The following is a 12347-nucleotide window of genomic DNA, read 5'->3' as shown; positions in this document are numbered from 1 at the left end:
TATTAGCAATTTTATGTCTAATACTCAGTGTAATCTACCAAACAATAATTCACTGAGACAGATTAGGACCACTGTGCTAGCGGTAATGTGATTTTACACTATTACCATTACAGGTAACATGCTTAAGTTGCTCATGTACCACAGCATATCTTTTTTTTTTTTCTTTAATGTGAGCATTTATTATTAGTACTGAACAAAGACATTTTAGCTTTTTTTTTTTATCATCAAGACCACATGTAGTTTGTTAACTGCACTGGTGAAACAACCCACTGAACAAACATTTTAGGTTCTGTTTTTTCCTCCCACCCACCTGTTCCAGCTTTGCTATGGCTTACTAAAAACTGCTGGTTCTACACCCAATCATTGATAGGGCCACTGCTTTACCATGTGTATGTATCAATGCTCAAACTTTATGTTGGTGTCTACACATGCCTAGCCTATAGAGACATATGCCCTACATCTCACATGGAGCTACTACCAGGATGGCATGATTGTTCCTGTCACCCACACCATGTAGTGTCACATTCGAACTATTATTATCTAAAGACAATATTATCCAAGTCTATAATTTATTTGTGCCAAAATAGGAGAAGGAGTAAGTGATCTCAAATATTATACAGACATTTTAAAGTTAAGTATGCAGAGAACAAGATATTCGCCTTCAGTCATTACTTTCCCCCAGTGTGTGTTTATCAAAGAGGTACTCTGCCATGCCATTTGTAGGAGCCTCCAGTCTGCGTAGGTTGGTCACATGATCTCCCAGTTCTTTCATGGATTTCACCTGCTCATCCAGGTAGTGAGTCTCCAGGAAGTCACAGAGATGGGGGTCATTGCGATCTGTGGATAGTTTGTGTAGCTCCAACAGTGACTGGTTAACATTCTTCTCCAATTGAAGGGCACACTCTAGAGCTTCTAGACCACTTCCCCATTCATCAGGGTCTGGTTTCCGCACATCCTGCAGGAATATATGCCCACCGCGCTGGTTTTGTAGTTTCATCAGTTTCTCTGCATGCTCTCGCTCTTCGTGGGACTGGTGCAGGAAGTACTTGGAGAAATTTTTCAGTGCCACATCATCGCGGTCGGAGTAATAGGACATGGACAGGTACACATAGGACGCATAGAGCTCCAGGTTGATCTGGCGGTTGATGGCGGCCTCGCAGTCCTGGTGGTAGTTCTGTCGGATCTGGGAGCTCATGGTTCCGGTTGTTTGTGGTATCAGGTTCCGTCCAATCATCTGTAATACTCATTATACCATTTCTATTAGTGGAACAGCTTTAGCTGGTTTTAATAATTGATGTTTTGTATTTTTCGTTATTATTTTTGTTTATAGTACTATTTGTCCAGTTTTGTAGTTTGTTCTTGGAACAGTCCCATTTTGGACTTTTTAATTTTTACTTATTAAAAGTTAAGTTTTATTATAGGTACCATTTCACCCTCTTAGTATTCCATTTTTTAACACCAGTTGTTGCATCCTCCTTTTTGTTTCTTGTTTGTTTAGTTTAGTGGGTTAGATTTTCTCTCTTTGTTTCTTTTTCTTCAGAAGTTCACAAGTGGCTCAGAGGCAGGAACTCAGGCTTAGGATGCAGAAGGCCCCAGGTTCAAATCTCCTGTGGGCACATCTGTGGTGACCCTGGCTGTCTGTATGGCACAGGGAGAACTTTGACAGAGCTTAGCCAACAGCATTTGGTTCAGGTGATTGCTATGTTAAGGTTTGTATCCCTTTTCTCTAGCAGCAAATCTGTCTCTTAATCGATTATCAATGTCTGATATAAACGTTATGAGATCCTCTAAACCTTAAGAAAGGTCTTTAGCAGCAACCTTATCAGATAAACCCTGCTCAAATGCCAAAAGCACCAAAGCACTGTTGTTCCAAGAAGTTTCAGAAGCAAGGGTACAGAATACTGATCTGGAGCCTTGTTTAGACATCCTTTAGATGTTTTTCTACCAGCAATCTTGTACCAGGAAGACTGAACACTCTCTTAAAGGTAGTCAAGAAGCTGGGATAATTAAACAAAAGTAGATCATCCCTTTTCCATAAGGGGTTGATCTATGCCAGAGCCTCCCCTTCCAGTAAATTCATTATAAAACCAATTTTGGCTCTGTCAGAAGGAAATGCCTGGTGAACGATCTCAAAATGCACCCCTACTTGATTAGGGAATCCACTGCACAGAGCTGGATCCCCATTGTAACGTGTAGGAGGACTAAGGTGTATAGAAGGAGCAAAAAGGGAAACTGGGTTGGAAGTGACCTGGGCTGCCACCTGAGCAGACTGATTCTCATGCTAGAGACAGGCAGTTCTAGTGAGGATGGTTTGCAGCGCTTGTGCAAACTGATCCATCCTATGATCCATATTTCCCATTCGTGCCTCGCAGGAATCAATCTGTTGCCCTAGGTCCAAGGCCCTGTCATAATGTCAGGAATAGAGTTACCCTAACACACAAACCTAAAGGTAAAAGTAAAGGTACATGTACCAGTCCTTAGAGTGGCCGGGTTAGTGCCTGAGACAGATATATGAAATGCCTGCAAGCAGACAGAGAATAAACGAGAGACGAGCAGAGGTCAGGGTTACAGAATACATGGAATCAATAGCCAGGCCAAGATCAGGACCACAGAGAGCAAGAATAGTCAAACAAGCCAAGGTCAGAAAACATGAAATCCAATGCACTGTATAAACACACTCTCAGGTAACAAAAACTACAACAGGGCAAGGAAACAAGGACAACCAGGAAGTATATATAACCTATACTGGGTAGTGATTGGTCAGAGAGGACCGTGTGGTCACAAGCCTGTACACATCATCAAAAACGCGACACATGGGCTGACACTATAAAAGGAGACTAATGGGAGTGGTCCACATTATATATCATGTCAATATAAGGCACCAGGAAGTTAGGGATGAATGTGTGTGCATCAGAACTCAGAAAATACATCACTTCTGCACAGCACCACGAGGGACAGTTATCGTGACATGTGGTTTGTTCAGCTGTAACTTTGCAAACCTAAGTCGTGCTTCCATGTTCTTTTTAGAGAGAAGATGCTTTCTCCTTTCAACCCTTCCAAACAAACCATACTTATTCAGTCTTTGTCTAATTTTACCACCGTGAAGTTTAAAATTCAACATGCTAACTAAGAGTCTGTAAAGTCTGAAATGTAACTCTTGGAGATTTTGCATTTTCTCTGAGCATTGCACAGTCTGGCCTTGGGGTGAATTTTCTAGGAAAAAAAAGAGAGGAATACTGTGGAGTGGATCAAGTCCACACCTGGATTCCTAAGGGGTTACCGAGATATCACGGGGCATGAACCCCAAATGTTAGTAAAGAGAAAAAGACTGAAGTGGAATAGTAGCACCAATAAGGATGACACAATTGGGCGTCTATTCCACAGATTGATATCTCAAAATTACAGTTAAAAATAATTACGGGATATACCCTTTATTTAGCCGCTTACGGACAAAACATACACACAGTGAAATAATGGTGAAGCACTCGTGTAAACTAAAGGTGAATTAAAAACTGGGTGGATGCAGTTTGGATACTCCCCTGCAGTAGTGAGGGTGGCAGAGACGAAATATATATCTGAGAAATAGTATTAATATATAATACGGTATATAGTATAGTCTATATTTAGTCTAATAGGCACCCAAAACTTACATGTATGGAGGGCTTAGTACATATCCCGGCTATTGGACGTGTCAGTTCCTTTCTATAGAAATTAAAATAGTGAAGGACAAAGCACACAGGATCTCTGTATAGTCGTAAACGGTCCGTCCAAATTACGATTAATTATATAGGGTCTATAGTGGGTTAAAGAAGAGTGTACACTAAAAAATGTCACTCTATATATACAGCATCGTGGTAATGCTTACGGAACTGTTCAGTCAGTGAGGGCAGAAGTCAGTATCCATTAATCTATACATAACTCTAGTGGATAAAAAATAGGGTCGTTTTCACCAGGTGTTGCCAGGTAAACACTGTCTCTGAGACTTAGTCTAGTAGCCTACAGAGAGTAGGGGTAACCTCATCCCGACTAATCCTTGTAGTTGATTTAGTCAGGATGTAGTTTATTATACCCTGCTAGGCAGCTGATAGTACAAACAATGTCTGTGGGACTTGTACGTAGCACACCTATATAGAGAGTCCCAGGAGATCAACAAAAAATACCGGATATAAATGTGTGAATCAGCCGGTCCAGTTCCTGCATATGCTTAGTAGAGCTTTAATAAGACTGTTACTTTAAGGCAGCCTGCCATTATATAATACAGGAAGATGAGAGTGCAAATCAGCCGGTCTAGTCCCTAAATGCACTTAGTAGAGCTTAATTAAACTGCAACTTCAAGGCAGCCCTCCGTTCTCTAGTGCAGGAAGGTAGTCCAGCTGACCACAGTAGTATCCCACTCAGATCTGACTCATAGAAAAATTAAATAGGTAAACTGCTGCTTCAAGGCAGCCTAGCGTTATGTATGTCCCATATACTATCTAGCTGACTCAAGAGGTTTAAACTGAATAGCAGACTTCCCCCATAATCAAGTAAAGCCTAAAGCATCCCCCAGTATTAAAATAAAATACGGCAAAACGCTCGACGCGCGTTTCGGCGTGCTCACACTGAGAAGATTGGCAACTCTCTTGAATGGTTTCCACTTTTAAATAATCTTCATCATTGTAGAATGATGGACTTTAAATTACTTGGAAATAGCTTTATAACCCTTCCCATTGCTGATGTCTTGCATCCTTGGCATTGTGTTAACCCATACTTGGTCCAGAAAAACAAACTGATAAAACTTTGCTTTTATGAAGGTGGTCACACTTGCAGATAATCAGAGGCGGCTCTAGACTTTATGAGGCCTTAGGCGAAACTCAAACATGAGGCCCCACTAACAAAAAAGTGTCACATATACACATTGATGCACAGTTTACCTGTGTATGTGCCTGAGAGTGGGTCTGACAGAGAGTGTCCTTGTGTGTGAATGTATGTCTCTGTGAGCATGTTTGCGTTTTTTTTGATGGTGAGGAAGGGTGGCTGATGGTGGTGATGCTGAGGGTGGTGTGGGGTGGTGATACTGAGGGTGGTGTGGGGGTGATGCGGAGGGTGGTGGTGAGGCTGAGGGTGGTGTGGGGGGTGATGCTAAGGGTGGTGTGAGAGTGATGCTGAGGGTGGTGGGGGGAGGAGAGGCTGAGGGTGGTGTGGGGGGTGATGCTGAGGGCGGTGTGGGGGGTGGCAGGGCCGGATTAAGAGCACACTGGGCCTGGTGCTGACAATTATGATGGGCCTAATTACGGAATCTTATCGACCAAAAACATTAAAACAATCATACCTCCCAAGCGTCATGTATCTGATGGAGATGGTGCTGGAGGGAAACTCATAGGATGCAGCTATAAGAAAACACATACTCTATGCTAATATCTCTCTAATTTATATCTTTCAATTAAATCCATAACCCTTAACAGCAGTGTCCAGTGAAGCAGGCAGTCAATGGGCGGGATAAAAGGGTGGCCACCGGTGCGAATCACGTGACCAGACCTGCCAAAAGGGGAGAACATGCCCAAAAAGGGGGCATGTCTGTCCAAAGAATTTGAAGGACAGCCTGGCATGAATGCATGTCAGGCTGCCCGCCAATCATGCAGGCTGTCCAACTAAGGGCATACTATGCAGCACCCTGAGCTTGACATAAATGCGTCTAATGATGCGCTCACTCAATGCTTTCTAAGGACTGTCCCCTAGCACTCGCTGGTCCACTTGTCTCCTTACCTTCTTACTAGCAGGCAGAAGTTCCTGGTATATAGTCTGAGACAGATAAAAGGTGTATGTAGTGAGTGTAGCTGAATGGGGACATGCCACAGTGTTAGAGAGACCAACGTCTGCATTACCTAAACTAATTTTATTGTCAGCCAGTCCACACAAGTTTTGTTCCCATACATCCCTCTTAAGCTTCCAAACTTAAAGGGACACTATAGTCACCAGAACAACTACAGCTTATTGTATTTGTTCTGGTTAGTAGAATCATTCCATTCAGGCCTTTTGCAGTAAACACTGTCTTTTCAGAGAAAATAACTCCACTGGCCACTCCTTAGATGGCTGCTAGAGGTGCTTCCTGGGGCAGTACTGCCTAGTGTGCAGCACTGCTATTCAGTGTCTCCACCCTCGGCATGCAGACACTGAACTTTCCTCATAGAGATGCATTGATTCAATTTATATTTATGTGGAGATGCTGATTGGCCAGGGCTATGACTTGTGCTGGCTCTGCCCCTGATCTGCCTAGTTGACAGTCTCAGACAATCCTATGGGGAAGTATTGTAATTTGCTCAGACCACCACTTCTGATGATGTCAGCAGACAGTCAGTTCAGAGGCAGAGCCAGCAGCTGCAGACTTGAATACAAGTTATATTTTACTATACTTAGGGAGGCAAGAAGGGGGCAGGGTGGTGGTTTTAACATAATAGGGTCAGAAATACATGATTGTGTTCCTGACCCTATAGTGCTACTTTAAGCAAGAGTATGTGAAGAGTAGTTAAGGTTGCCACCTTTCTTGGAACAAAATACTAGCCTTAATCCTTTGTATAATCACAAGGAGTGACATCAGAGTGACATCTGTAAAATCACCAACAAACTACTCACAGTTTGATTCTGCTGTATAGATGGATTGCTCCCAGTGTCTCAGTCTCGCAAGTCACCCAGTGTCTCAGTGTCCCTATGTACCACAGTGTCAGTGTCCCCATGTTGCCCAGTCCCCTAGTCTCCCAGTGTCTCAGTGTCTCAGTGTGTCCCCATGTCACTAGGACACTGAGCGACATGGGGACACTGAGACCTGGGGACACAGAGACCCGGGGACACTGGGAGACATGGGGACACAGACATTTAGGGAAACTGGGAGAAATGGGGACACAGACACTAGGGACACAGACACTGGGAGACATGGGGACATTGAAACATTTGGGGACACTAAGACACTAGGGACACAGAGACATGGGAACACAGACACTGGGAGACTATGGGACACTGGGAGACTAGGGGACACTGGGAGACTAGGGGACACTGGCTGGGTGACAGACACTTGGGGACACTGGGAGACATGGGGACAGTTGTGGACATAGACATGGTGACACTAGGCACACAGAGACATGGGACACAGCCACTGGGAGACTTGAGGACACTGAGACACTAGCGACACTGGATGGGGGACACTGGGAGAAACAGCGTCCCCATGTGTCTCAGCATCCCCATGTGTCTCAGTGTCCCCAAGTGTCTCAGTGTCTGTGTCCCCATGTGTCTCAGTGTCCCCATATGTTCCCTAGTGTCTCAGTGTCCACATGTGTCCCCTAGTGTCTCAGTGTCCACATGTGTCCCCTAGTGTCTCAGTGTCCACATGTGTCCCCTAGTGTCCCCATGTGTCCCTGCTGCCTTTCCCCCCCATCCCTCACTTATCTGAGCTGTCGAGCTGATGTCTGGACTCTGTGCTGTGTTGCTGGTCCCCACGGGTCAGTGAGTAGTACAGAGAGGCAGGGATATGCATAGACATAAAATACTAGACGCCGCATTGACTTGGATCGGTCACAGTGTGATCTGCAGCATAGACATGTCTATGATCTGCAGAGCAAGGTCCTCAAAGTAAACATGGTTAGTCTTAAAATCCACCTGGAGGGTGTATAGATCCAGTAGCATGATGTTTAATCCTGGGATATTAAATAAAATTAACTGACATTTGCTGCTTTAAGACCTCTGTGGTTATTTACGTTATCGACTAAGTTTACTCAATACATTGAAATTATTTGAATTTCCTGATTGAAACTATGCGTTGCATTCGGATTTAGGTTTGCTAAAATTATAAGTTTAGTGAACTAACCCCACAATCTATCATCTTAATATACATGTTTTAAACTGGGACTGGATCTTTGCCTGATTTCTAATGTATTTACTTTTCACCTATTTTTAACTAATATGGATTTTGGAACTGTGCAAAATAAAATGTAGATATTTACAACTCTTTATTATTGTCAGCTCTGTCTTTTGCCCTTTGAAGTCCGCATGGAGATAGCATAAAGAGAATAGGAGAACAATCACATCACTATTTACGAAAGTGAGATTTGTCACTAAGGCAAAGTAAATTAAAAAAAATTAGGGACAGAAGTCCTAATATATAAACATATAATACCACACCGGGTGACCGGCCCAAAATGGCGCCCGCATTTCATGGCCCCCCGAGGTCAATGCGGCGTCTAGGTATTATATGTCTATGGGGATATGCTGTAACTTCCTATCCCTGCCTCCCTCCACACACAGTGACCCCTACTGGCCGGTGCTGGTATTGCAGAGTAATCTCCACTTATTCTGAGAAAAATACCTGCATTTGTATTGCCAGTATTACTGCAATACCGGCACGGCCAGGCAGTCTCAAATACCGTCTGTGCCAGTAAAATACCAGGCAGGTGGCAAACCTAAGAGTAGTGTGTGTGTAAAAAAAAAAAAAAAATGTGTAAAAAAAAAAAAAAATTTTTTTTTTTTTCAATGGGCCTATTCCATGGGCCTGGGCCTGGAGCTGCAGCTCCATCAGCCCCTATGTTAATCCGGCACTGGGGGGTGGTGATGCTGAGGACGGTGTGGGGTGGTGATGCTGAGGGTGGTGTGGAGGTGATGCTTAGGGTGGTGGGGGGTGGTGAGGCTGAGGGTGGTGTGTGGTGGCGAGTCTGAGGGTGGTGGGGGGTGATGCTGAGGGTATATAGGGATATATAAAACCAGAGAATTCAAAGATGGTGTACTTTCATTTTCCCATGACTGTATGTATATATTTATTAGTACATGTATATATTTTGTAGTACACTGTTTGGCACATTTTTGAGCCATTTTGGTTCATCCGAATTGGTTTTCCCATAGCAATCGCATGGACGAAATGAAACATAAACAAAACATGAATCATCCAAAACTAATTTTGTTTCGGAAACAAATTCATTTGAACGAACCAAATTTTTTAACCAAATTTTTGCACCGTGCACAAGTCTAGTTAGCATACATTACAAACTGCTCAATTATCCAGTCCAATGCTTCTCAAAAGATAGATATATTGCACAGACACCATTTCTTACTTGTTCACAAACAGCAGTATGAGTAACAACTCATTTTACCATTTTCATCTGCCCAGCATATTTAAAAAGTGTTGTCCCCCTTGATCTTGCATTCGCCGTCCAAAAAATAGAGGCTCAGGATGCATGCGTGAAAAAAAGCTATGAGCCTTGGATAAGAAGCATGGTGGTGGTCGTAATAGGATATGTCTTAACATATGCAACTCCTTGAAGCCATAAAGCAGCAATAAATAATCCATGATGCAATAGAGAACTTGGTAAAGTTATTTTGCAGATTGTTTTTTTTTATATCATTAGTGGATAAATTACAATCTAATCTATTGAGTCATTATTTTATTCCATTATTGAGCAATGCTGATGCGATCACAATGACATACTTTATGCTAGATAACCAAGTTTAACCAATCACAATACTTTCAAAGAATATTCAACAAAACTATTGAGCACATCCACTGTGTTATCGGACTAGATGGGCTTGCCTTTGCTCCCCACGCGCATCAATGATTCTTGGGCGCCCATAACCCTGACATAGATTCACCAGTTGACCTTCCTTGCACCACGTTTGGCAGGTACTAACCACTGCATACTGGAGACACCCCACAAGACTTGCCGTTTTGGAGATGCTCTGAACCAGTCATCTATCCTTTGCTATTTGGCCCTTGTAAAAGTCACAAAGATCTTTTAGATTACCCATTTTTATTCCTTCCAACACATGAAATTCAAGAACTGACTGCTCACTTGCAGCCTAATATAACTCACCCTAACAGGTGGCATTCACTTCACTTCACCCGTCAGTGGTTTTAATGTTGTAGTGCTCATTGGCAATGACTCCATTTATAAGCAATTAAGTTACTTCAAAGTTAAATATCTCTTCCTATATTAACAATAAACTAATGTCTAGCTTTGTGCTTAGAGAAATTCTCAGTCTTCAGATATACACTGTAAAACTTTGCCAGCTAGCTCTTCACACCTGGCTCTGACACAGACTACTATTTTCCTTTATGATGTGACCTTGAATATCCTGATGCCCTTAGTGGCAGCTGTTGAAACAGTCTAACACGACAGTGTATTTGTTTAAAGAAAATATAAGGAAGAGAACCTGGCTAAAGATTAGATCCTCTTACATAAATTCAACGTGGTCCATACATCTAGCCAAAGAACAGCTTTAGCTAAGTTACTATTGATCTGGAAACATCACCAAATATGGCTTTAAAAATTTTCATAGTTAGATAGTAGTTGAAAAAAGACTAGAGTATATAAAGTGAAACCAAAATTAAACTAGGATGGATAATTATTTTTCTAACCCCGATTTTAAATCAATGTCTGCTGATGCATAACCCACCATGACTTTTTTTTTTTTTTTTATAATCCCAGTCTGCCCAACAGTCTTGATTTCGGGTTCCTGTCCCTCTGCCTCAATTTAGTTTCCTGGTGTCCTGCACTAGGTTCCGGCAGAGAGTGCTTCAGAAGTGCTCTCTGAAAAGTCCTGTAGGCCTGCGACTGGCTAGAATTAAGGTCCCCTTAATTCTTCAGTGGCCAGACCCACCTCTTTTTTGGCGAGGCCCCCTCTCAGGTCTGCCCACCTGCCCTATCTGCTTACCTCCCAACATGCAATCCACTAGTTAAAGGAATACTTCAAGCACCATATAATCTCAGGAGTGCCCCCCCCCAATTGTAAAGATCCAAACTATTTCTGCAAGGGTATGACATACACCAAAACAACTTCATTATTCTAAAGTATTTTTGGTGCTTAGTGTATCCATTTAAATTGCAAATCTCTACTAACATAAATAACCCAAATAACATGCAAGTGACTTACCCAAATTAACAGAAACCATCAAAACAGCCCCACCACACCCGTCTGGAAGACGCCCCATCGAGCATCTATTTCCAGGTCACAGAGAGACGTCTCATGCATGTTGCTGCGTGCAAATATGCAATGCGCTCACAGCATCAGTGCAGCATGGTATCATAACCAAGAAACAAAAGCACAGTCCATAAGACTGTAAAAAATATGTAAAATATGGATTCTAAATATGTAAATGATCCTGAAAATATTCTCTTAAGGTTAAAGCAAAATTAATTGGCATGCAAAACAAATGGTTGCCTACAACAGTGGATCACCTTTTTGACTTGAGTATCCATTGGCATTGGCATTAGAATTTGGTTGCTAAACTTTTCAATTGTATACAACGCACGGCTACTCTACCCTGCCCCACCCTCCCCCTCCTATGCTTCTGCTAGCTGTAAATACCTTCACATAACTGCTCCATCTCCATCTCTGTTCTTCAGGCCTCATTTCACACTCACATAAACAACAGTACGTTAAGCTTTGCATTTTTCCTCAGCACTACCCACCTATAAGGAAGGGAGGAAAGAACACTATGGGACAGGGGAGGGGTGAGGAATTTTATTTATTTATTTATTATTGCCATTTATATAGCGCCAACAGATTCCGTAGCGCTTTACAATATTATGAGAGGGGGATTTAACTATAAATAGGACAATTACAAATAAACTTACAGGAACAATAGGTTGAAGAGGACCCTGCTCAAACGAGCTTACATTCTATAGGAGGTGGGGTGTAAAACACATTAGGACAGGAATTTACAATCAAATAAGGTGGGCTGCCCTTTAGGAGAGGGCAAGAGACAGGTATGTGAGGTAAGGGTTAGTCTTGGAGGCCATAAGCTTTCCTAAAGAGATGGGTTTTAAGGCACTTCTTAAAAGATGCAAGACTAGGGGAGAGTCTGATGGCGGTAGGCAGGCTATTCCACAGGAAGGGAGCCGCCCGTGAGAAGTCCTGCAAGCGCGAGTTGGCCGTACGAGTGCGGACAACGGACAGGAGGTGGTCACGGGCAGAACGGAGAGACCGAGAAGGGACATACCTATGGATCTGTGAGGAGATATAAGAGGGGCTAGAGTTGTTCAGTGCTTTATAGGTGTGAGTTAGTACCTTGAATTGACTCCTATAGCATACAGGAAGCCAATGTAAGGACTGGCAGAGGGGTGAGGTGTGAGAGAAACGACTAGAGAGGAAAATCAATCTAGCAGCAGCATTCATTACGGACTGTAAGGGTGCAGTACGGCTATTGGGAAGACCAATCAGGAGAGGGTTACAATAATCCATGCGGGAAATTACTAGAGCATGGACAAGCTCCTTGGTAGTATCTGGTGCAAGAAAGGGGCGGATGCGGGCTATGTTTTTAAGATGGAATCTACAGGATTTGGCAACATGCTGGATGTGAGGCTCAAAGGTGAGACCAGAGTCAAGTA

The 12347-nt window shown here is 42.9% G+C and overlaps 1 protein-coding gene across 1 annotated transcript; it reads right to left on the bottom strand.

The window, feature by feature from the left end:
• Positions 1–302: 302 nt before the first annotated feature.
• LOC134612786 (ferritin heavy chain, oocyte isoform-like) lies at positions 303–1227 on the bottom strand. The gene has a single exon (XM_063457230.1). The coding sequence runs from the start codon at positions 1193–1195 to the stop codon at positions 662–664; it is 534 nt and encodes a 177-aa protein (XP_063313300.1). The 5' UTR covers positions 1196–1227; the 3' UTR covers positions 303–661.
• Positions 1228–12347: the final 11120 nt, after the last annotated feature.

Source organism: Pelobates fuscus, chromosome 5, assembly GCF_036172605.1.
Source record: "Pelobates fuscus isolate aPelFus1 chromosome 5, aPelFus1.pri, whole genome shotgun sequence".
Taxonomy (NCBI): Eukaryota; Metazoa; Chordata; class Amphibia; order Anura; family Pelobatidae; genus Pelobates; species Pelobates fuscus.
This window is presented reverse-complemented; position numbering and strand designations above follow the sequence as displayed.